At 49.6% G+C, this 23695-nt stretch overlaps 1 protein-coding gene across 4 annotated transcripts in view; it reads left to right on the top strand.

Moving 5' to 3' along the window:
* Positions 1-23695, top strand: part of FAM135B (family with sequence similarity 135 member B) — a 271496-nt gene that overhangs the window by 76521 nt on the left and 171280 nt on the right. For all 4 annotated transcript variants that reach the window (XR_012378374.1, XM_025871527.2, XM_073893243.1 and 1 more), the window contains one exon: positions 20555-20650. Coding sequence is in view for 3 of the 4 variants with exons in the window: in XM_025871527.2 (XP_025727312.2) it covers positions 20574-20650 (77 nt within the window). In the remaining variant the exon portion in view is untranslated. The remainder of the gene's footprint in view (positions 1-20554; positions 20651-23695) is intronic.

Genomic DNA, 23695 nt, shown 5'->3' with positions numbered 1-23695 from the left:
TGTGGTCTGAGAATATGCAGGGAATAATCTCAATCTTTTGGCATCAGTTGAGACCTGACTTGTGACCCAGTATGTGGTCTATTCTGGAGAAAGTTCCATGTGTGCTCGAGAAGAATGAGTGTTCTGTTGTTTTAGGATGGAATGTTCTGCATACATCTCTGAGGTCCATCTGGTCCAGTGTATGATTCAAAGCTCTTGTTTCTTTGTTGATTTCGTGCTTAGATGATCTGTCCATTGCTGAGAGTGGAGTGTTGAGGTCTCCTACAATTAACGTATTTTTATCAATATGACTCTTTATTTTGGTTAACAGTTGGCTTATGTAGATGGCTGCTCCCATGTTGGGGGCATAGATATTTACAATTGTTAGATCTTCTTGTTGGATAGACCCTTTAAGAATGATATAGTGTCCTTCTGTGTCCCTAACTACTGTCTTTAGCTTAAAATCTAATTTGTCTGATATAAGGATTGCTACCCCAGCTTTTTTTTGAGGTCCGCTGGCATGGAAGATGGATCTCCATCCCTTCACTTTCAGTCTGGATGTATCTTTAGGTTCAAAATGAGTCTCTTATAGACAGCTTATGGATGGGTCTTGTCTTTTTATCCAATCTGCAACCTGATGCCGTTTTATGGGAACATTTAGACTGTTCACATTGAGAGTGATTATTGAAAGATATGGCTGATATCCAAGATCTATAAGGATCTTCTCAAACTCAACACCCAAAAAACAAAAAATCAAGTCAAAAAATGGGCAGAAGACAGGAACAGACACTTCTCCAAAGAAGACATACAAATGGCTAACAGACATGAAAAAATATTCATCATCAGCCATCAGAGAAATTCAAATCAAAACGACATTGAGCTACACCTTACACTAGTTAGAATGGCAAAAATTGACAAGGCAAGAAACAACAAATGTCGGAGAGGTTGTGGAAAAGGGAACCCTCTTACACCGTTGGCGGGAATGCAAGTTGGTACAGCCGCTTTGGAAAACAGTGTGGAGGTGCTTCAAAAAATTAAAAATAGAGCTACCCTATGACCCAGCAATTGCACTCCTGGGTGTTTACCCCAATGACACAGATGTAGTGAAAAGGAAGGACTATATGCATCTCAACATTCATAGCAGCAATGTCTGCAAGAGCCAAACTGTGGAAAGAGCCGAGATGCCCTTCAATAGATAAATGGATAAAGAAGATGTGGTCCATATAGAAAATGGAATATTACTCAGCCATCAGAAAGGATGAATACCCAACTTTTACATCAGCATGGATGGGACTGGAGGAGATGATGCTAAGTGAAATAAGTCAAGCAGAGAAAGTCAATTCTCATATGGTTTCACTTATTTGTGGAACATAAGGAATAGCTTGGAGGACATTAGGAGAAGGAAGGGAAAAATGAAGGGGGGAATCGGAGGGAGAGATGAACCATGAGAGACTCTGGACTCTGAGAAACAAACTGAGGGTTTTAGAGGGGAGGTGGGTGGGGGGATGGGTTAGCCTGGTGATGGGTATTAAGGAGGGCACGTATTGCATGGAACACCGGGTGTTATAAGAAAACAATGAATCATGGAACATTACATCAAAAACTAATGATGTACTGTATGGTGACTAACACAATGATAAAAAAAAAAAGTCTCTGAGAAGTCCTGTAGGATCAAGGGTTAACCTTGTTTATTCTGGTGAATCCCACATTTATTTGTCCAAGAGATTCTTTTGGGAAGAAACACTTAATAAAGGGTACATTCAGAACACAGTCTAATTCCTTCCAAGAGGCCTGGAGGGTGGAGGAAGAGGGGCAGAGAGTTTGGCACAAGGAAGAGAGACCCACACCCCTGTCTCTTGGGTGTACCAGGACTGTGTTGGTCTAATCCCCCCAAACCCCCCTTATAAGACCACTGTTCTTTTTCCCATTTTGACTTAGAAAAATCCCACGCTGGTGGGATTGGCTCTGTGACTTCGAGAAGGTGCGAGAGGTGGATGGGCTGACTGGGAGTATTGGCAGTGAAAGGTCAGGCTCCTGCAACCAGCACGGGATCTATGCAGCGTCTGCCTTAAAATGCATTCCCCTCCCTGCTCCCCTCCACCCGTTGGCTTCATTCACACCTTGGTGAGAATTACTCTAATTAGCTAATGTTTTCACACACAGCAAAGTGCTACTTAGTCTTCTGGCCTAGGGAGCTCCGCGAAGCAGGCTGTAGGTACACACAAGATGGGAACAGAAGCTAGGTTTGGGTGGGAGGGGGTCCTCGGCCAGAGGCCAGACGAGAGAGTAGTTTGCAAAGACAGTTGCAAAGTCAGGAAAAGCAAACGTTTATTTCAATGAGATGGTTAAATTCTAAACCTATTTGAATGTATGACATTCGATATGCAAGTGGTTTTCCATATGTTATGCAGTTTCATTCAGTTAATCCTATTTGCCAAGTACCCCGGTCCCCTGTGCTCCCTCCTGGCCTAGGTGCTGGGGCCGGTGCTACAGGTGCGCCTCCTCCCTCCCTGTGCAGTGGCTACTAGAGGCACAGGCATGGCAGGCCAGCTGGGACCCCAACCAGGCCCCCTTGGTTGTCATGTGGGTTTTGTTACTTATTTAGCTGTGTGACCTTCAGGCAAGTTGCTTAACCTCTCTGTGCCTTGTGTGAAAATGGGGATGATCATAGTAGTACTTAAGTGCATGGGGTTGTTGGGAAGATTACATTAATTGTATAAACATCTTAGAATGGGGCCTGACACACAGGGAGAGCTCAGGAAATATTAGCTAATGTGATCATTACTGTACAACCATAATGACTGAGAGGAGATTGGGCTGAAGCAGGGCAGGCACTGAGGGCCTGCCAGCTAGTCTGCTTGGTTTCAGATGGCAGCTGACACCTGAGTCCTTCTGGAGGGAAGGCGGGAGGTTGCTAGGTTGGAGACGTGAAATCAAGGCAGGGGAATAGTCTGCACAAGGCTAGGCTGGAGGAAACTATGAAACAGCCTGAATATTCTGGAAACCAATAGGGTCTCCATGATGCTGGCAGGTAGAGAGGTTGATGGGGTGGGTGGAGAAGGGGGGCTGGTGCTGGAGGTGGGGGGTGGGAGAGGCCAGTCTTGTAGGGGGGAGGGGTTCAGAGCTCTAGATCCTCAGCCATAAAATGGGAATAATGACACCCACCGGCCAGGAGACATTCAGTGGAAGGGATCGGGACAACCAACATCTCCCCAAACCCTGTGGCTCCAAGACCAGAGAGAAGGAAGTGAGCTAGTCAAGAACAGCCTGCAGGGGCTGGTGGGAGGGATGGGGGGCGGGTGGCTCTTTGGTTTCGGAGTGGTCTTTTGCTGCCTCTTGCTGTCTTGTTCATCCCATCTCTACAGTCCTGCTGGAGGGTCCAGATCCTCGGAAGGTCGCTCTGAGGGTGACCTTGCCTCTCTGCTTCCCCAGGTGGCACTCACAGGGTCATCACCATCGCTCCCCTGTCTTCCCCTTCCAATTGCAAATTTCCAAAGGGCGGTTCCACGACGCTTACTTCATATACCCTGTGCTTATTCTGCTTCTGCACCGCCATAGTGGCATGGAAGGGGACGGGGAAGGGAAGGGGAAGGCAGATCTGGACGTGGCCACCTTGCCACATTCCTCTTCTTCTGCCCATTCTGCTTTCTCTGCCTACTGCAGTATTACAGTGATCGACACGCACGCACGCACGCACGGTGACTGGATTCCTCATTAGTGAGCACAGAGGTATCGGCCTACGGATTGTGTCTTCATTCCGTTTTTCATACATATTTATTCTGCACCTACTCTGTGCTCTTGGGATACACCGGTGAGATAAGGCTGCCAGATAAAATATAGGAAGCCCCGTTAAATCTGAATTTCAGATAAACAAAGAAATAGTTCGTCTTTTTTATTTATTTATTGTTTTGTGCAAGTAGGTCCCCCATTTCGCATTACTTGTTGTCTTTTTAATTGCCAAGTCTGGCAGTGCTAAATGCAGAAGAAGGCTAGAGGAGGGTTATTCCAGCGGGCGCGTGCATACATTAAGAAGATGCATATATAAGAAGATAGGAATATGGCGGGAAGTACAACGTGGATCCTCACAGGAGGGTGTCTTTGTCCTAGCTGGCTGCTTACTGGGGCCCCCAATGGCCTTGGGGTAAATTGTTAGGGGAGGGAAGTTTCAAAAGAGGATGAAGGAGAAAGACTTGGTTTTCTTCCTTTTTTTTTTTTTTTTAAAGATTTTATTTATCTATTTGACAGAGACAGCGAGAGAGGGAACACAAGCAGGGGGAGCGGGAGAGGGAGAAGCAGGCTTCCCGCCGAGCAGGGAGCCCGATGCGGGGCTCGATCCCAGGACCCTGGGACCACGACCTGGGCCGAAGGCAGATGCTTAACGACTGAGCCACCCAGGAGACCCTGTTTTCTTCCCTTTTTTACGGTAAAATGCACAATAAAATTCACCAATTTTTTTCCATTTTGAAGCGTAGAATTCAGTGGCATTTAGCACATCCACAGTGCTGTACGATGACCACTGCTGTCCTGTCCCGGCACACTCGTCACCTGAAAGAGAAATCCTACACCCGTTAGCATTCATTCGCCGTCCCCCTCCTAGTCCTTGGCAACCACTGATGTGCTCTCTGTTTCTCTGACTTTCCTATTCTGGACATTTCTTATTAACAAAATGATACAACGTGGGACTTTTGTGTGGGCTCTTTTCACTGAGCGTAATGTGAAAGATTTGTGCACGTGGCCCCACTGCATTCCTTTTCATGGCCGAGTGATAGTCCAGCCCAGGGACAGCCCACCTTTACGTTTATCCATTTCTCCCTTTGGATTCTTGTGAATGATTCTGCTGTGAACATTCAGGGACAGATTTTTGTTGGAATATGCCTTTCGGTTTTGGGGGGTCCATCCTGAGGAGTGGAATTCCTAGGTCAGATAGTCATTCGGTGTTTTTTTGTGGAGGAACTGCCAAACTCATTTCCCTGGTGTCCGTGTCATTTTACATTCCCACTGCGATGTACAAGGGCTCCGATTTCTCCAATTTATCATCAGTGCTTGTTTTCAGTTATTTGCTTATGCGTTATAGCCATCCTAGTGGGTGTGAGCTCATTGTGAATGGCATCTCACTGTGATTTTGATTTGCATTTCCCTGAGGATGAATGATGTTGACCCTCTTTTCCTGTGCTTTTTGGGTATTTGTACATCTTTAGAGGGACTTGATTTTACTTAAAGATGGTGGGGAAACTGATGGGGTTATGGGAGTGGATGTTCATACGAACAGACCCTCTGGTTTCTGGTGAGAATGGGGGAAGCAGACGGATCACTTGCGGGGGAGCGTATTTTAGGAATTGGGGGAAAGATAGTGGAGGCTTGAGTGATGGCGGTTCACGACTCGGTCCCTTCCTCTCTGACGCTGGATAAGTCACGTCACCCCTGACCCTCAGTTACCCCTGAGTGGAATGGGGGTGCTGACAGAACCATCCTCACAAGAGCATGCTTAGGATTAAGTGGGGTTGTGGTTTCGGAGAGCCCACCCTGGGCCCGGCATGAAGCAGGAGCTCTGAGAAGCAGGAACAATGTCCCTGGCAGCAGCCTGAGGGTGTGTCCTGGCTGGAGTCTGGTGGGGACCCGGAGGAGCTGGTCCCTTGGCAGCTCCATCCATTTCCTCTCTGCCCTGTTGCTGCCAGGCTGGTGGGGAGAGGAGAGCCGGAAAAAGGAGGGAGAGGAAGGTGGGCTAGAGAGTAGAAATATCATAGACTACATTTTCTTCTCTCTGTCTCTCTATCCGTGTATCTCTCTCCAAAGCTCTATTTATGGACAGGCTCCCTGGTCGCAGACCCCCAGAGCATGAGGAAGCCGGAAGCTCCCGGGGTCTGTGCAGTGCTTACAGTGGGGGCTGTGGGAGGCTGGACTAGGAGGAATGGAGGTCTAGATCTTGTGAGGCCTGGGCTGCAGCTCACTTGGGAAGTCTGATGCTCCTTGCTGTCACCTCTGTGCTCCCCACTCAGCCTGCCCCATAATGCTTGGCTTGTCTCTGCGACTGCATGTCATGTTTATGTGAAGTGTTTATCATGCGTCTTTAATTCCTGAATGTCAAATAACACTTTGTATGTGGCTAAATATGTCAAGTTAAGTGGGGGAGAAGGGTAACTTAGCAAGTGCGTTTCGTACTTGCTCAGCCCTTATGGGGCCCAGGGCCTATAGGGCCATCTCCAGCTCCCCGACTTGTCACACAGGTGCAGGAGTGATTGCCCCCCACCCCCCCAGGGCCCTGTGGCAGGCTCCTTGCATAGTCACCTTAGAGTACTTACTGTGGAATATCCTGATGATCTGGTGTCTCATTTCCCTTTCTTGAACTCCTGTTTTATGCATTCATGTCTCCCTGATACCCAGTGCGGTTGCCGATGCACTCGTGGCCTCTAGTTAATATTAATGTTTGCTGAGTGATTGAATGAGCCAGCGGTCTCATCACGACGAGGGCGGTGGTCTGAGCAGCCTTTGCGGAGACACTTAGAAAGGGAAGATTGTTTTTAAAATTTAAAAAGCATCAGTTCATGATTAATTCATGCCCCCCAAAAGGTTGTTCATTGTCATTTTATAAAGATTAATATCCAAGCAGGCATGAAGGTGTCTACTTCAGGTGTGTTCTGTATCACACTTGAAGGTAACTGCTGAAATCCTGGACACTGCTTGGTCTCCCACCGTCCTCCCCGCCCCCCAGGGCTTTCCTTGCAGCCTTGCACCCCCTCCCCGAATGCCACACAGGACCCTGGGTGTTTGCCAGGATGCCCGTCACCCTTCTCATGGCCCAGGGCCCATAGCTCAGACCATGCTGTGGCTGTGGGGTTCTCTTTGCTTCTGTTTCCTCCCACAAACACGTGGGTATTTTTACAATGATCTGTTAGGCTGGGTTTTGAAAACTAAGTGGAATAAAATGACCAAGTATCCAGTATCATAGCTGTTCCAAAAGTTCTGTCCCCCCCCCCCCCCCCCCCAACCACCCCTGTCCCCTCTGCTTTAAATATGCCTTTCCCGGCCCTCAGCTCCTAAATCGTCTGCTTCATTCAGGACTCTGCTCGATTTTGACCGTGGACTCATTCAGTAGAGATGTATGGAGTGCTGTGTCTGGGTCAGGCCCTTTCCTGCCCCAGGGGATACAGCAGCTCCAGCGTGGAGTGGAGGAGAACCTGTCCTCCCAGAGGGAGGGAAGAGTCCGGGAGGGGAGTTGCTTGCTCTGGAGGAAGAGAGAGGAAGTGAAAGTCTTCTTGTGGTAATGACATTTGAGCACCCTGAAGGAAAAGTGAGGGCCAGGCCCCGGGGCAGGCTGCGGAGAGAACCTTTGAGACCTGCCTCATGCAGACCCCAGCCCCGAGGCTTGGAGGAACACTGAGGAGCCTGTGTGCAGGGGCATCTTAAGGGAAGTGGATTACCTGAGGTAGAGCCGGGAGGCAGGGCACGTGGGGCACGCTGGCCAGGGCTTTGATAAAGGGCTGGGAGGCTGCTGGAGGGTGACGTGATGGGGCTGTCTTCCTAGGCAGATCCCCGTCCCTCATGCTGCTGAGTGGGGAAGGGCCACTGGGGGCAGGGACCGAGAAGAGAAGCAGGGACACCAGTGTTGGAGGCTCGTGTCCACCAGCTCAGTGTCCAGGAAGGCGGTGGTGGAGGAGGTGACCAGTGGCCAGCCTCTGTATAGAACATGTCTTCACATGGCAGGGCTTTCTGAAGTACATATTGGGGCATCCAGGACCATGGTGTTCTTGCTGCCTTCCATTCCCCCTTTGCTCTAATACACCCATTCTCAGGTTTTTATAAGGAGATAATCTGAATAACTGGGAAAAAAGAAACACTGCATTCTCAGGACCCCACGAACCTGCACGTCAGATCACTTGAATACTTCTTGTGTGCAAATTGCACTTATGTCCGTTAATCTCCACTCTTCTCCTAAGACATGAGTGTGCTTTTTTGCGGGCAAAAAAAAAAAAAACTGAGGGCCAGCTATGTTCAGCCACTGACCATGAGTTTACAGAGAAATACACACTGGTTGGGATTTGAACCAAAGCCATTCTAGCTTTTGAGGCCCTGAGTGGAAAGTAACAGAATTGACTCTGGGTACCTGTGGGTTTGCGGGGTCCTGGATCTGAATCACTTCTTCTGGAGCTGAAGGAGAGAGATCATCTGCCTCGTTGATGTCTGGATTTAACAGATGACAGTGCCTAGAGGGGCATTTCTGTGGTTGGGAAGAATGGGGATACTCTTTGTGGTCGTTCAAGTGCATGAACTTTGCTAGCCCTGGGATTCCATCTGGCCCTCAACAGTGGACGCGTCCAGGTCAGACTAATGCCTGCCCCTGCCCTGTGCCCACGCTCTTCATCCGCAGGATGTCCTCTCACACCCCTCTCCAACTTCCTGGGACAGCGTCTTGCGAGATCGTGCCTGCAGGGCAGGTTTTCAGGGACATGTTATGTATGAAATGAAACCCCTCCACTCATTTTAAGGGAGACTATTTCTGACCTTGAATGGAAGAGTTGTCGTTTCTCTGAATTATTTTCCATCCCATGCTTGTCTCCGTGAAAAGAACATTAGTAATAGTAAGAGCTGTTTAGTAGCGTTCTCTGCGTGCCAGGTACCGAGGCGATACGTCCTTCACTTTCTCACTCTAACCCCGCGAGGAAGGTCTTTGTTAGCTCTATTCGTAGATGAGGGAACTGAGGACCAGAGAAACCAAGGTGCCGGCCCCAGGGACTAATAAAGGGCAGGCTTTGTGGTTGATGATGGTTTGGTGCCCGGCTTTGCTGTTTCCTCTGCACAGAGCTGCCTCTCCGGACCCTGCATGGCCTCAGTTTCCTCTTCTGTAGAACGGACTGCCCCATGAGCCCCCCCCACCCCAGCTCTGTGGGTCTGCGGGCTGACACTCCAGGCTGACTCCCCGGAGGTGCTCGCGGCCCCGCAGGAGGAACCTGCAGGATCTCCGACCTCACTGAGCGCAGGACGGACTGACTGTCCCCTTCCTCCTGGCGCCTGGGAGGCTCCAGGAAACGCTGCTGGTTGCCGATTTGAAGGCCCTCCCTTTCCTGTCCCTGCTTGGCTTTCTGTTTTGGCTGGGAGGGTGGCTGGACGAGGGCGCCCACACGAGTGTGAGAGTTGAGAAGGCTCGCAGATCCTGTGGGTGGTCAGTGCGAACACAGAGGCAGGCTGAGTCACTGCCGCGCTTGGGAAGCTGATGACAGGCGCCGGCAAAGCTGGATGCCCAAGCGTGGCAGCCGGGCGCAAACAGTACGTCTGAAATGCCAACCTTGACTCATTCGCTGGGGGCCCGCAATGCCAACCTTGACTCATTTGCTGGGGGCCCGGCGGCTTGCATTCACCTCCTCTCCTGTTTATGCTGAGGCGTCGGGAAGGGTAAATAGAGTGCTCCTCTGCAGGGGGGCCACCCTCCTCGGTGCATCCCTGCCCCTGCCAGCTCCTCTGTGAGATCCCCTCTGGCACGGTACGTGGCACCGCCCTCCCTCCCTTCCTTGGTGGGCACACGCAGAGGACAGAAGGAGCTCAGGCCTGCTCTCAAAATAAGAGGGTACAGTTAGCATCTCAGTCCCAAGTAGTGGCTGCTTCCAAGTCTCAGGGAAAGTGTATTTGATTAGAAGAGTAATCGGCGTGCATGCATCTGTATGTGCCTATCTCTTGCATTTGTCGATTCTTGCATGCCTCCTCTCCTTCGCCCCACATGTTACCGTGTACTGTTCGCTACCCTGTTGTATTGCTAAAAAGTGGTGGCTGGCCCTTCCTTTAAGGGCTCAGAGTCTAACCTGCAGGAGAAGTAAGCTTTTAGAACATCATGCGGTCAGGGCTGTTTCCGTCCACACGCAGCCAGCCGGGGCTCATGCGGGGAGGGGTGCCTGGCCGCTCAGGAGGGGCTTCCTAGAGCTGCTGCTTGGACAGGTGAGCCTGGGAGCTCATCAGGTGGAGGTCAGAGGTGGGCCATCCAGGGGCAGTAGAGCTTGAGTACCGGAGGGCATGTTCCAAGGAGGCCAAGGGGTGGTTCTGGCAGGGGGTGCGCTGACATACAGAGGATGGGCTGCAGGGCAGGAAGGGCCTGGAGTTTGCAGTGCCTGGTGTTCCTATCCAGAGCATGTGCTGTGCTGAGGTTAAAGTCTGGCGTGTCAGGCCGGGCTGCCCCTGCCTGAGGGTATACAGCTGCCGAGGGCCGAGCTCCAGATCCTTTGGTCTGACCAGGCCCAGGCGGGCTGCCCATGTGTGTCATAAACTCTGTGCACCCTCACATCATGGCACCTGTCCCCGTGGACCACACTTGTGACCTGGCTCTCTCCTTTCTGACCTGTCTTCTGAGGGCCCGAGGGCTGTGGCTCAGTTGTCTCTCTGTCCCTGGGGCTCTGAGCAGTTCTCTGTGCTTGGTCCCTATGTCCAGGAGATGCTCCGCCTTTGTTCCTAAGCATTTGCTCTGACAGGACAGTGTTGGCCCACGTTCCAGATGTGAACACTGAGGCTCAGAGGTGTTCCGTAACTTGTCCAAGTTCCTGCATAGAGGTAAGGCCCCAGGGTGGGGCTCTAATGCCAGTGAGATGCTCTCAGGGGACCCTCCCTCCTTGATGAAGAAGTGCTGATTTTCATACCTAAGGAGATCATTGTCCTTGAACATGGAGCAGATTCTCCCTGCAGTGATCCTGCAGGAGTTAGTTCCGCAGTGGAACGTCTGCCTGGAGTGAACCACCTGGGGGGACGGAAACCCACTGATGTGGCTACACGTGTTTGAGAAGGATCCCTGGTGCTTGCTGCTCCTCCCAGACCCCAGGGAAGGCAGTGCATTCTGACTGGGGCGGGGGTGGGGGGCGGGGCGGCTCCGGGCTCCCACGTGCCTCTCCCAGGCACGTTCTTGGTCCTGTTCCTGTGGCAGCCCTTCTCTGTCCTCACGGTTCTGCTCTGTAGCATGAGAGGGCCCCTTGCTGAACCTGTCCCCGCTTACCCCGTCGTCATTCTTTGATTTATCGTGTTTTGAGCACTTTAGCTTTGCATGCCCTTTTCATAAAGTAAATGCTGATGCATGTTAAGATCAACGCGCTTTTTTTCCATTTAATCTTTTAAAGGCCACGCACTTTGAGGATGGATGTTTTAAAAGAAAAAATACATATTAAAGGGAGATGTGTTTGTAAAAGGATTTGTTTCTAAATAGTATCTAATGAGGTGTTGAAATCATGGTATTTCTCCATAATACAGCTGTATCCACCCTCATCTGTGGCGGATATGTTCCAAGACCCCCAGTGGATGCCTGGATCCACCTGTAGTACAAACCTTACGTCCATTGTGTTTTTCCCTGTACATCTACACCTGTGACAAAGTTTCATGTGTAAATGAGGCACAGCGAGAGATTCACAGCAGTTACTAATAATAACATAAAACAATGATAACCATGCTGTAATACAAGTAATGGGAATGTGGTCTCTGTCTTTCAAAATGTCGTCCTGTTCTCCCCTTCTTGTTGTGATGGTGGGATCTGGTAAAGGGCCCACATGATGAGAGCGGGTGAATGTTGCAGGCACTGGGACGGAGCTTTAGGCCACTCCTGACCCTCTGATGATATGTCAGCAGGAGGACCATCTGTTCCCAGACCGCGGTTGACTGCGGGTAACTGAAGCCACAGAAAGCAAAGCTGTGGATAATGGGGGACCGTGGTAGTCTTAATATTTTCAGCAGATGTCCTCAGAGGCAACTGAGAACAGTCTAAAACATATGAGAAAAACGCAAGTAACTGATGAAACATTTTAGACATATCACAACAAAAAGCACAGTTACTCAATGCTAGTTGACGTGGAGGCCAGGCCTCCAGGGACCCTGGACTTTAGAAAAGAAAGGAGGGAGGCCTAATGCTGTGCGCCTGGATTCTGTGAACAGCCTTTTGAACTCCTGCTGGCAGTATTGAAGGCAGAAATAAACTAATGACCGATGGCTGCTGAGTGACGGCCCACCGCTGGGACCTGGCCGGAGTTTGTCAGACACATGATGGTCTCCAGTCCTCAGCACCTGACGCTCTGGCTCACTCCCTACATCTGTGGAGAGACGGGGCCCTCAGAGGACTCAGGCTCAGCTGTGATTCAGGGGGGGGGGGGGGCACTGCTCACGCAAGAGGGAGGTGCCCAAGGACAGCCAGGGTGGCAGCTTTGGAGACAGAGAGAAGGGGTTGGATTTGAGAAGCTAACAGTGGTCAGAACTGGTTGCCTTTGGGGGTGTCTCCATCCATTCCTGCGGGTTAGAACAAAATACCAGTCTGGGTGGCTTGTGCATCACAGAAATGTGTTTCTCACGGTCCAGGAAGCTGGAAGTCTGAGGTCAGGGGGCAGCGTGGTCTGACGAGGGTCCTGGTCTGTTGCAGACGTCTTGTGTCCTCACCTGGTGGAAGGGCAAGGGAGCCTCTGGGGTCTCTTTTGTTAAGGACACTAATCCCGTTCATGGTGGCTCCACCCTCATGACCTCCTGGCCTCCCAGGAGGGAGTGAAAAACTTCACTTTGGGGGTTAGGTTTCATCATATGGATTTTGGGGGACCCAGGTATACCGCAGCAGCGGGGGAAGGGGAAGGGAGGACTACAGGCTGATGCCCGGTCAACACCAGACAACTGGGTAGGTGGTGGCCGCCTTCCTCAGCTTCGTGCCAGTTCTCAGGCCTCCAGCGCAGGGAGCGGAGAGTCCTCTATCTCCTGGCCCCATTACCAGGGCTGTGGCTCTCTGGAAGAGACAAAACAAGGATCTTCTCCCGCCCACACCATGAGTTTTGCGTGTCTTTGAATATACCGTTCTGGATCAGACTGGCTTACAACTGGAGGGAAGCAAACACACAGAAAGAAAAAGCTCAATGAAATCTGATGATGAAAGAAAAAAAGCAAATTCAAAATGAAGCATTCCTACAATTAACTGAATGTGTTAACAGTTCCTGGTGACTTCAGCTTTCTGTGTCACTGGAGGGCTGGGACTAACGTGTGTTGTCAACCTTCTGTGTCACCCCCAGGGGTAAAGAGTGATCTCTGATTTGCAGAGGGGACAACCAAGGCTTGCAGAGTTTTGCCACGTGCAGTAAATTGTAGAACAGATACCTGGCTCCTGGCTTGTTTATCCCCAGACCTGATGATCTTCACACACACACACACGTGTTCACTGCCCGGAAGGCCCTGTTCCAGACGCCATTCAGAACTGCTGCTTTCTGCATGCTGATTGCTATACCCAGACCACTTTATGAAGCTCTCTAAGAAGAGGAGCTTCATTTCTGGAAGAGAAGCCTCCAATATTTCTTCCCAGAGGGGCTTCCTTGCCCTCCGTAGGTCACACGAGTGGACAGCAGATACATTTCTCTGGCCTCTGGTTCAGGACTTGGCTACGAGCATGGTTTTCCCTTCCGAGCTGGCATGACAAGCAGGTGCCTCGGGGTTCCCCCTTTAGCACGAGTGTTCCTCAGTCCCATTCCGAGTCTCATTAGGTCTGGGTGTAGGACCCAAGAAGGTGGTTCTGTGGGGGAAGGTCCTCGTCCCCAGTGCAGAGCAACGCTGGACTATCCACAGTGTGATCCCTGCCGTGCTGTGGACGGAGACTTTAGGATAACGTCCTGTCCTGGCCCTGCACGTGCTCCTCGCGGACACCTCACGCTGCGTGTGTCACGTCTCATGGTCAGAGCCTGGTGCCAGTCCTCAGTGATGGGCAAGCCTGGAAGGGCTCGCCGGGCCGGCCTCGTCAATACCTGTAATCACAAGGAAGGCGCTCTCTCCCACATAATGCACGCCTGTGCTCACACTCCGTGGTGCAGCGTGTGTTTTGTGTTGCTCTTTTCCCTCATTGAGACTGGCCTCCTTTCCGCACTCACACTCCGAATGCAGCTCTGGTTCCCGATGCCGTCCTGTGTTCATTAATTCCACGTGCATCTGTGAATGTCTGCGGTGTCCCAGCCGCCGTGGGAGCCATGCAGGGCCCAGAAAGCCATAACTAGACATGACTCCTGTTTTCAAGGACCTTAAACATCTCCGTCCTCCAGGAAGAATAAGTAATGTGTTTATTTTTCCAAAATAGTTTTTGTTCCTTACTTTAATAAGACCCTATTTGACACCAAAAACAATTTCATACTTTTTATTTTTTTTAAAAAAGATTTTATTTATTTATTTGACACACACAGAGAGAGAGAGATCGCAAGCGGGGGTGGAGGGGCAGAGGGAGAGGGAGAAGCAGGCTCCCGGCAGAGGAGGGAGCCTGGTGTGGGGCTTGATGCCAGGACCCTGGGATCGTGACCTGAGCTGAAGGCAGACGCTTAACCGACTGAGCCACCCAGGTGCCCCAGTTTCATACTTTTTAAAAATCCCTTTCATTAGTTACCTTTGCATATCATTCTCTTGGTTGATTTTCCCTTGACATACAGGTGTGGAAATCCGGGCTCAGAGAGGCCACGTAACGCATGTAGTGGGTAACTCCGTGGACATTGGTTCTGAGATAGGGCTCCCCGACTTTGCGGCCTGATGCATTCTCTCCTCTGCTGTCTTCTGAACCTTACAACTTCTTCCTTGTTAATCCGAGCTAAACATGGTCTGCCCAGGGATGATGCGGTCTCACGACATCGAGGCTGGGAGGGAATTTCATTGCCACTGAAACCCAACGTAGGGGCCTGGGATCCCTGAGCAGCGGGGCCCCTCCTTTGCCCGGACACCCCCAGTGATGAGAAGTTCATTGCTTCATGAGATGGGCCCTTCCCTCGCGGGGCAGATGCGATGTGAGAAGTCTCCCAGAAAGGGCAGGCCTGTGGGGGGTGCCTGATAAAGATTGCTCTGAATGAATGCAAAGCAAAGGGGGTGGCAACTCCAGTGTGTACTAGTCCTGCTCCGCCTCCTGGGATAAGATTAACAGTCGCCAGCCTCTGTCGGGGTTCATTCTATGCCAGGTTCTAAATGCCTTATGTGTATTAACATTTTTCATTTAACAACCCCATGAAAGAAAGTATTATGATGGCTCCCGTTTTTCAGAGCAGGAAGATGAAGCCCAGTGAGGGCAGCAGCAGGTCCTAGGTCACCCGGTGTGGGCCCGGAGCACCGGTGTGTGGTGCCCTAGAGACCGACGCTGTTCTCCCCGACCCACAAGGAAGGCCGCTCTGAAGCCTGTGTCCCGTTGTCTCTGCCATATGCATCAGGGGTCCCTCACTTACCCTCACCTTTCTCTGTGGGTGCCCGTCCCTAAATCATGCTCGCCAGGTGCAAGGTGCCCCCACCCAGGTGCAGGCTCCTGGGGGAGGAGCCTTACTCCCTTTTGGGGGAATAGCAGGGCAGGTATGCCGACGCCGGGTGGGCTGAGGCCCTGACGACCTGCTGGGGGGCTCTCCTTGCTTTTTGTTTTTAGAGTTTTTATTTAAATTCCAGTTAGCGAACGTACAGTGTAATACTAGTTTCAGGTGCACAACATAGTGATTCAACACTTCCCGTACAGCACCTGGAGCTCATCACAGCCAGAACCCTCCTTAACCCCATCCCCTATTACCTCCATCCCCCACTCATCTCCCTGCTGGTGACCACCAGTTTGTTCTCTAGAGTTAAGAGTCTGTTTCTTGGTTTGTCTCTCTCTCTTTTTTCCCCTTTGCTTATTTGTTTTGTTTCCAAAATTTCACATACGAGTGAAATCATATGGTATTTGACTTTCTCTGACTGACTTACTACGCTTAGCATGATACTCTCTAGCTCGGTCCATGTCATTGCAAATGGCAAGATTTCATCCTTTCTGGTGGCTGCGTAATATTCCATTGTATATATACACCATGTCTTCTTTATCCATTCGTCTGTGGATGGACACTTGAGCTGTTTCCATTGTTTGGCTCTTGTGGATAACACTGCTGTAAACATCAGGGTGCATGGGTCCCTTCTCGCTTTTTAAGCAGAGGGAGGTTTTCGTGGATGACCCTGGACCGGGCATGACCTCGTCACTCAGAAGTCTGCCTTCCCAGGGGTGCCTTCCCCGAGCATCCAGGACTCTTTCTCCCCATCCTCATCATGCTCCTTGTGACTGACACTTGATTGCCTTGTCCCAGTCCTGAGCATTGTGAGGACGAGGTCAGCCCCTAAGATCACGAGGCGCAGCACCTGGACATGCCGCAGGCTTTCAGGAAATGCATGTTGGGAGTTGAGCTTCTCAGGACCACACCAGATGTGGTCAAATGATTGCAATCTCTAGCTTTGGAGGTGACAGTGGTTGTGATAGGAGGTTAGTGCAGAGATGTCTGGTGTGCGTGGGGTGGATATGGTGCCTGTGTGTGTATCGTGGGTCAGGTGTGTTGCATGTTGCATGTGGTGGGGTATGTGCCATGGGTGTCTCATGTGTATGATGACTGTGGTATGTTGGCGTGTATGTATTATGTGTGTATAATAGGTGTGTCTGTGCTTGTGTCTGTGCACTAGGTGTGAGTGTAATGTGAGTGTGGAGTGTACTGAGCATGTGTCATGTGTCTGCCGTGTGCATGTGGAAGGTTTGGGTTATTTGTTATGATTAATGGTGCACCCATTAATAGTCCATATGCTTTGTGTTTTGAGAAGCCGATGAATTCCACCACGTGGGCAGCAGGGCTATTGCTGTGACCACTCAACACAGACTGAGCCATTTGTATGTTTATGAAAACTGTTGTGTGGCACTTTCTCCCACAGAGCTGACATCGTCCTGCCTAATGGGACATTTTAAAAATAAAATCTGGCCTATATTTTTAAAAAATGCCTGTATTGTGTGCATATGCTCTACCCTCGTTTTGGGCACTTCCTGTGCTTTATCTCTGTTGATCATGAAAACCACCTTATGGGGCAGGTACTCCTTTACTCCTGACTGCCCGAGGAGGAGAGCGAGGAACAGAGATCCAGCAAAGCAGCAGGTCCAAGGTCAGGCGGCTCCCAGGGAGCTAGTGATCTCAGGCCTGGGTAACTCTAACCTCCATTCTCTACACAGGTGGTTCTCAAAGGAGTGTTGGCATCAGCATTCCCTGGAGGGCATGGACGTGGATTCCTGGGTCTCATCCTGCCCTTACGGTTTCTGGTTTTGTGGGTCTGGGGTGGGACCCAGGACTTTGCTTTCATAACAAGTGATGCTAAGGCTGTTGACCTGGGGCCACATGTGTAGACCACTCCTCTGAATATGCTCTCTCTAGTCCTCAGATAGAGAGGGCAGAGGAGACTGTTGGGACCCAAGCCAGTGGTTAGGATTCCTGCAGATTCCTGCAATTTCTGCTGATAGGACCAAGTACAATTACCAGGAAAATCAACATGGAGGTGTTTGTTGTTGTTGTTTTTTTTTTTAAGATTGTATTTATTTCTTTGAATGAGAGAGAAAGAGAGAGTGGGTGAGAGAATCTGAAGCGGACTTTGTGCTGAGCGCAGAGCCCAATGCAGGCCTTGATCCCACGACCCTGAGATCATGACCTGAGCCAAAACCGAGTCAGACACTCAACTGACTGAGCCACCCAGGGTGCCCCATGCTGGAGTTTTAAAGCATATTTTACTTTATTCTGTGTATTTGTTATGGCAGTGTAGTTGATGTTACATTAGCTTCAGGCGTGCAGCAGAATGGCTTAACAATGCTATACCCGACTCAGTGCTCACTGTGATGAGTGTGGTCACCATCTGTCACCACATGTCATGACAGTGTTCCCTAGGCTGTACTGTCCAGCCCTGCGACTTACTTCTTTTATATCTGGAAGTTTGTAACTCTTCATCCCCATTACCTATTTCACCTGTCCCCTCTGACAACCACCAGTCTGTTCTCTATATTTGTGAGATATTTCTGGTTTTGTGTTTGTTTATTCATTTGTTTTGAGATTCCACATATAAGTGAAACCATCTGTTGCTTGTCTTACTCTGTTTGACTTAATGCACTTAGGGTAATATCTGCTAGCCCCATCCATATTGCTGCAAATGGCAAGATTTCATTCTTCTTTACAGCTGAGGAACATTCCGCTGCAAATATATGCCGCGCCTTCCTTATCCATTCATCCATCAGTGGACACCTGAGTTGCTTCCCTATCTTGGCTATTATAAATAATGCTGCAATGAACATAGGAGTGCGTGTATCTTTTTGAATTAGTGTTTTCATTTTCTTTGGGTAAATACCCAGCAGTGGAATTACTGGATCATATGGTCTTTCTGTTCTTAATTTTTGGGGGAACCTCCATACTGTAAAACTGGTATTTTAAATGTGAGCTCATCTTCCTCATGGTCTAACTGGGTATTTGGGTTACAATGAATCACATGGTCTTAAAAAGGAACAGACAGCTTTCCACCAATAAGCTGTGTTCGCATTGACACGTTTCAGGCTCTAGCTAATTTGTCCTGGGCAGTAGGGACAGGAGAGCGCATCTTCCCAGGAGAAGACAGTGTTTGGCCGGGCATTCTCCATGCATTAAGTATTTTTTTCTTCTAAATACTAATTCCCCAGAAAAACACTGTCCCAGCCATTCTACCAGTAAGGGCCAGAGGTGGAAAACTAGCACCTGCAGCTCCTGGGTCAGTGCTGTTCTTCTGTAAGGCGCTGCTGTCTCCTGGGTGACCCAGGGCCCGGACTCCAGTGGAGATGTTTTATGCAGTGCGTGAAATGCGTATGAACCCCCCGAGCAGTGTTTGGCGTGCAGGAGGCTGGAATGTTAGTGTGTGGTGTTCTTGCTCTCCCTCTGTTCCTTCCTCTGTAACATCCTCCCAGAGTCGGGGACCAGGGAATGTCAGGAATTACTGACACTGGCAACCACAAGCAGGGGTCAGATGGGCTTTGCTGGCTCTGCAGTGTTTCAAGGATTGAGACTGAGCGCGGGGCAGGGAAGTAGGGAAGAGACAGCCATCCCTGTGTTTAACGTGATAATGAAATTAGGTGCAGAGTGGCTTTATTTGCTCGCCCTCAGTTCAGCTCTTAGAGGAAGTGCCTTGAGGTTGAAACCGAGGGGTGGGTTTCTGACCTTGACCGGCTCAGGTGTGCACCTGGAGGGCTCTCCCATTAGGGAGATAGGTTTTCAGCACATTTTGTGAGCCACACCTCTCTGGGCGTGTCAGCTTGAAATTCCGTTTTGCAGGATTTATAGAGGCTGTGTTCTGGGATCTGCTGCATTTTAATCTGGTCAGCGGAATTCTGCATCTTCAGAAATATTTCCCTGCGTGGCACCCTTGCCAGAGCCAAGATGCAGTGTTAAGGCCACATTAATCTCTTGTGCTCTTATTCTTGGGAGCTGGCCACAGTGAGGTCATGCTCTGAACCCCAGTGCTGGTGTTCTGGTCATTGAAGCATCAGGGGAGCAGAAGGAAGAAAGGCTTTGAAGGGAGACCTAGGTGCCAGCTAGGAGAGACTGGATCTCCTTTTAGCTTCCGTGCTCCCTCTCTCCCATTCTCCCCTTCCCCAAGTTCATGCCAACTGCCACCCAGCAAGAACCTCCTGGCTCCCCAAGAACCTGCTCATTGCAAGTAATTACCTCCTGTCCTATGGGGACTCCTCCTAGGTAGCTTGTATCACCCCATTACACATGGTGGCAAACTGAGGCTTGGAGAAAGTGCAGACCCCCTCCAAAGTACACACCACTAGAGCATTCTAGATGAGGAAAGTGGGTCCAGATTAGAGCCTCTCTGATCCTTTTCCTCATCTGCATTATGGGGCAAGAACCTTTTATCACAAAATTCTTCTTGGACAAAATCAGGCAACTTACAGAAAATACTTTATGCAGCACCAAGAATATAGTAGGTGCTCCATAGAAGTCAGTTTCTTTCCCTTCCTCCAAATCACTGGTGTCTAGACATTTTCATATCCTCAGAAAGTTCAGCCTGCTTTGAGTCTTTCTTCCCCTTGGTTCATTTCTCAACCTAGACTTGGACTATTTTAATTTTGTTCCCTCCCATCGTCCCCATGCGGCCCTCTTGTTATTGGCCCTAAGGTCTCCAACTTGGAAAATGAGCATCCTGTCAAGTTGGGTTCAACATCTGGGCAACGGCACCCACTCCCTCGGCTTCCTGTGCTCAGTAGAAAGCACATCTGGAATTGCCACTCCAGGTCCCTTAGCACTTTTGAGATGGCATTTATACTAACAACGATCAAGTCCTTTTCAATTACTGTTATTAATCATTATGCATGTCAGGAACTGTGCAAAGTGCTCTGTGTGGTAGACGCGTTTAATCTGTCCATCCTCTGTCCGTTTTGTGCTATTATCAGGGTTCGTGTTATAGAGGAGAAGTTAAGTGACTTGCTCAGGGTCACGCAGGTGGAAAGTGGAACAGCAGGGACTCTTGCTCCATTGGCCATTGGCCATGTGCTCATGGCTGGGCAGCTGTTGCATCCACAGCATGGACGGGTAAGGAAGGGCATAGCCCTGCTTTAGGATTAGGATAACTGGGTCCGAGTCTGGTCCTTCCAGGAGTGAGCTGAGTGACATTAAGTGTGTCTTCTGTCTCTGTGTCTTTTCCTATAACAGGAACCTCTGAGTGATGACATCCAGTGGACCCACCATGCTCCCAGGGGTCAGGTACATTGGGTTCCCCTTGTGGAAGCCCAGGCTCTCTGTGTTTGGCTGATGGGATATCTCAAGCTGTTAATTTCTCTTTTGTTTTTCAGGTAATGAACCAAAAAGATCATGTCTGAAGTACAAGGAACGGTTGAGTTTTCTGTAGAGCTACATAAATTTTATAATGTGGATCTCTTTCAGAGAGGGTAAGTATGCATCACTATATCTATTGGTGTGTGCACGCACATGTGTATACAGTTGACCCTTGAACAACATGGGTTTGAGCTATGCAGGTCCAGTTGTACATGGATTTATAAATATAGCATAGCGCTGTGGATGTCATTTCTCTTCCTTATGATTTGCTCAGTAACATTTCTTTCCTCTAGCTTACTTTAGAGTAAGAGAGAATACAGTGGGGGCGCCTGGGTGGCTCAGATGGTTAAGCATCTGCCTTCGGCTTCGGTCATGATTCTGGGGTCCTGGGATCGAGCCCCACATCGGGTTCCTGGCTCAGTGGGGAGCCTGCTTTTCCCTCTCCCTCTCCCCCTCTCCCCAGTTCATGCTCCCTCTCTCTATCTCTGTCAAATGAATAAATTAAAAAAAATCTTAAAAAAAAGAAAGAATACAGTGTATAATACATTCAACATACAAAATATGTGTCCTTGGCTGTTTATGTGATCAGTAAGGCTTCTGGTCAACAGTAGGGTAGTAGTAGCTGAGTTTTTGGAGAGTCCAAAGTCCTACATGATTTTCGACTCTGTGGGTGTGGGTGGGTGCCTCGAACCCCATTGTTGGTCAAGGGTCCTGTGTGTGTGTGTGTGTGTGTGTGTGTGTGTGTGTGTGACTGTTTCTCCCGGCAGGAGGTAGAGGTGGTAAGGACAGGTTGTAGGACATTTTAGATTAATGAGGAAAGGATTTTCATTATTTTTCCTGTGAAGTGGAACATCCAAAAGTTTAGTACAGTTGAAAATCACCCACATATTGACAGACTTGAGAATGCTCATTTATCCCCTCCCTCCTGCACCTCCGTCCATGTCCTCTCTTCTGGGTTGCTCTTCCCATGACGTACATCAGTCAGTTTTAAAGGGAAGTGGATTTATCGGCAATGAAGCTTGCTTGTGTAGCTCTGAGAAAAAAGTGTGCCTGCGTCATCAATATTTGGAGCGCCCGTCTCCCCAAAACTGCATGTCATAAAACCTGTGCCTAGATCTCTCAAGAACTGAAAATTTGTGATGTCCTCTTTAAATACAGAAGTAAAATGTAGTTGCTTGCGGTGTTTGCGGATGTGTTCTGAATTTGGTGTTGTGTATGTGTGATCTCAGTAGGTCTTCAGGATAGACTTCCCTCTCAGGGTCACTGCAAATAATAACCACATGGAATGGTTATGTGAAGCATCCAGTCCCACAGCAGGACTCTGTGTACTCCCAGTGGCACCTGCTGCTTCCTTGGGTTACAGACAAGGAAACCTAAGTTCATAGAAACTGAATTTGTGATGTGCTCAAGTTAACAGAGCAAAACAGGAGGTTTTCCATGTTGTGGAAAGCTGACCTCCATGCTCCAGAGCCAAAATACAACTCCAAGACAGAATTGGGGATAAAGAAGAGCAATAGTTTTATTGCCGTGCCAGGCAAATGAGGCTGCTCATGGCCTTCAAAAAACTGCAAGGCTTCCCAGAGGAAGGGGCTGGGGCATTTTATTGGGAAATATAGGATCTAACTGGTTCTGGCAGGAACTGTGGATGAGCTGCCAGCCTCCTTGTTAGTTATGGCTCGTTTTCAGGGCTGCACTGAGTTCCTGAAAGGCAAGTCCAAGAAGGGAGTAGGGGAGGTTTGCAGAAGGGGGGAGGAAGGTTACTTTAAAATCGAGCTTAGCTGAAGCATCAGGGCAGCCATTTTGATTTTGGTTCAACTTTATGCTTTTAAGTGGTTCCATCTATTGGCTTGTTTTTGCTGCATAACGAACCACCCTTAACCGTAGTGGCTTAAAACTGCAGCTTTCCATTTAGCTTCTGATTCTGAGGGCAGGCAGGTTGAGCCTGGTCGAGTTGGGCAGTTCTGCTGAGCTGGAGCAGGCCTGGCCACCCTCACCACAGTTTGCTCCAGGACTGGGCCCTAGACTGGGAGGCGGCAGATAAGCCCTCCAAGCAGGAGTGGAAATACACACAACACAACGTCCTGCTAGCTAGCCTCAGACTCACAGAGGGGGGTTTCCGTGGCCTTCTGCTGACCAAAGCCAAGTGCAAGGACAGTCTGGATTCAGGGCGGAGAAGTAGAGACCATCTCACACTTCTACCATCTGCCACCCGGGTCAGGCTCCAGTTTCAAAAGGATCGCTCTGAAGTTCATGCTTCTAGTACCTCTTGTATATGATGACCCCTTGTTACATGAGGTGTGATTCGGTGACCGGGCCATTTTAGTAAGTGACCTGAATCAGGTGTTGCGGGGCACAGGCAATGATCCTGGGGCCAGCTATGTTGCAGGGACCGGGCCTATGAAGGGTTCTGGTCGGGATTCTGGAGCTGAGTTTTGAGGAAGTAAAGCTCTGTGCATCCTGCAGAAGCTCATCACCATGGGTCTGCACCGCCTCACTTGATCCGAAGTTGGGTGGTAGAGTGAGAAAAATCTGGGCTTGGGGCCCTGCCTCCTGAGTCATGACTTGGTTTCTGCTTCCTAGAGCCCCTTTGGTACCCCCCACATTCTGCTGTTCACGTTTGAGAATGTCATGTGTCTATCATAGTGTTAGATACTTCTACTGATTATTTCCTAAATCCTCATCACCAACCATAGCGTGAGTGATAATATCTTTATTTTGCCTGATGGGTAACTTGGGATCAGGGTGGTGGAACAATCTGCACCTCTAACATGGCAGAGGGGGGATATGGGGCTGAGTTGCTTGTTTCTGTGATGTAAGCCTGACCTCCAAAGTGGGCTGCCTTCTCCCCAGGGCTGCACAAAACATTCATCAGGATGTGGGAAAAAAATATTAAAACTTCCACTAACATAACTGTTCTCATCAAAAATTAGAGAGAAATCAAGCTCCATTAATAATTAGAATCCAGGCTGACCCTGGAAATCTTTTGTGTCCATATGGCACACAGTCTTGAGTTCTACTCAGTAACTCTGGCCTCAAATAAAAGGGTGTCCCACAGCACAGATGAGTTGATGACATCACCCTCATGTTGCAAAATACTACAGTTTAGACTGAGCAGTTAGGCACATCTGTAAATTGTTTTCTACTTTTAACTACACTAA

This window comes from Callorhinus ursinus, unplaced genomic scaffold (assembly GCF_003265705.2).
Source record: "Callorhinus ursinus isolate GAN/ISIS: 27379988/994484 unplaced genomic scaffold, GSC_fseal_2.0 scaffold5, whole genome shotgun sequence".
In the NCBI taxonomy this organism is placed as follows: Eukaryota; Metazoa; Chordata; class Mammalia; order Carnivora; family Otariidae; genus Callorhinus; species Callorhinus ursinus.
Note: the sequence above shows the minus strand (reverse complement) of the source record. Positions and strands in the feature narration are given on the sequence as shown.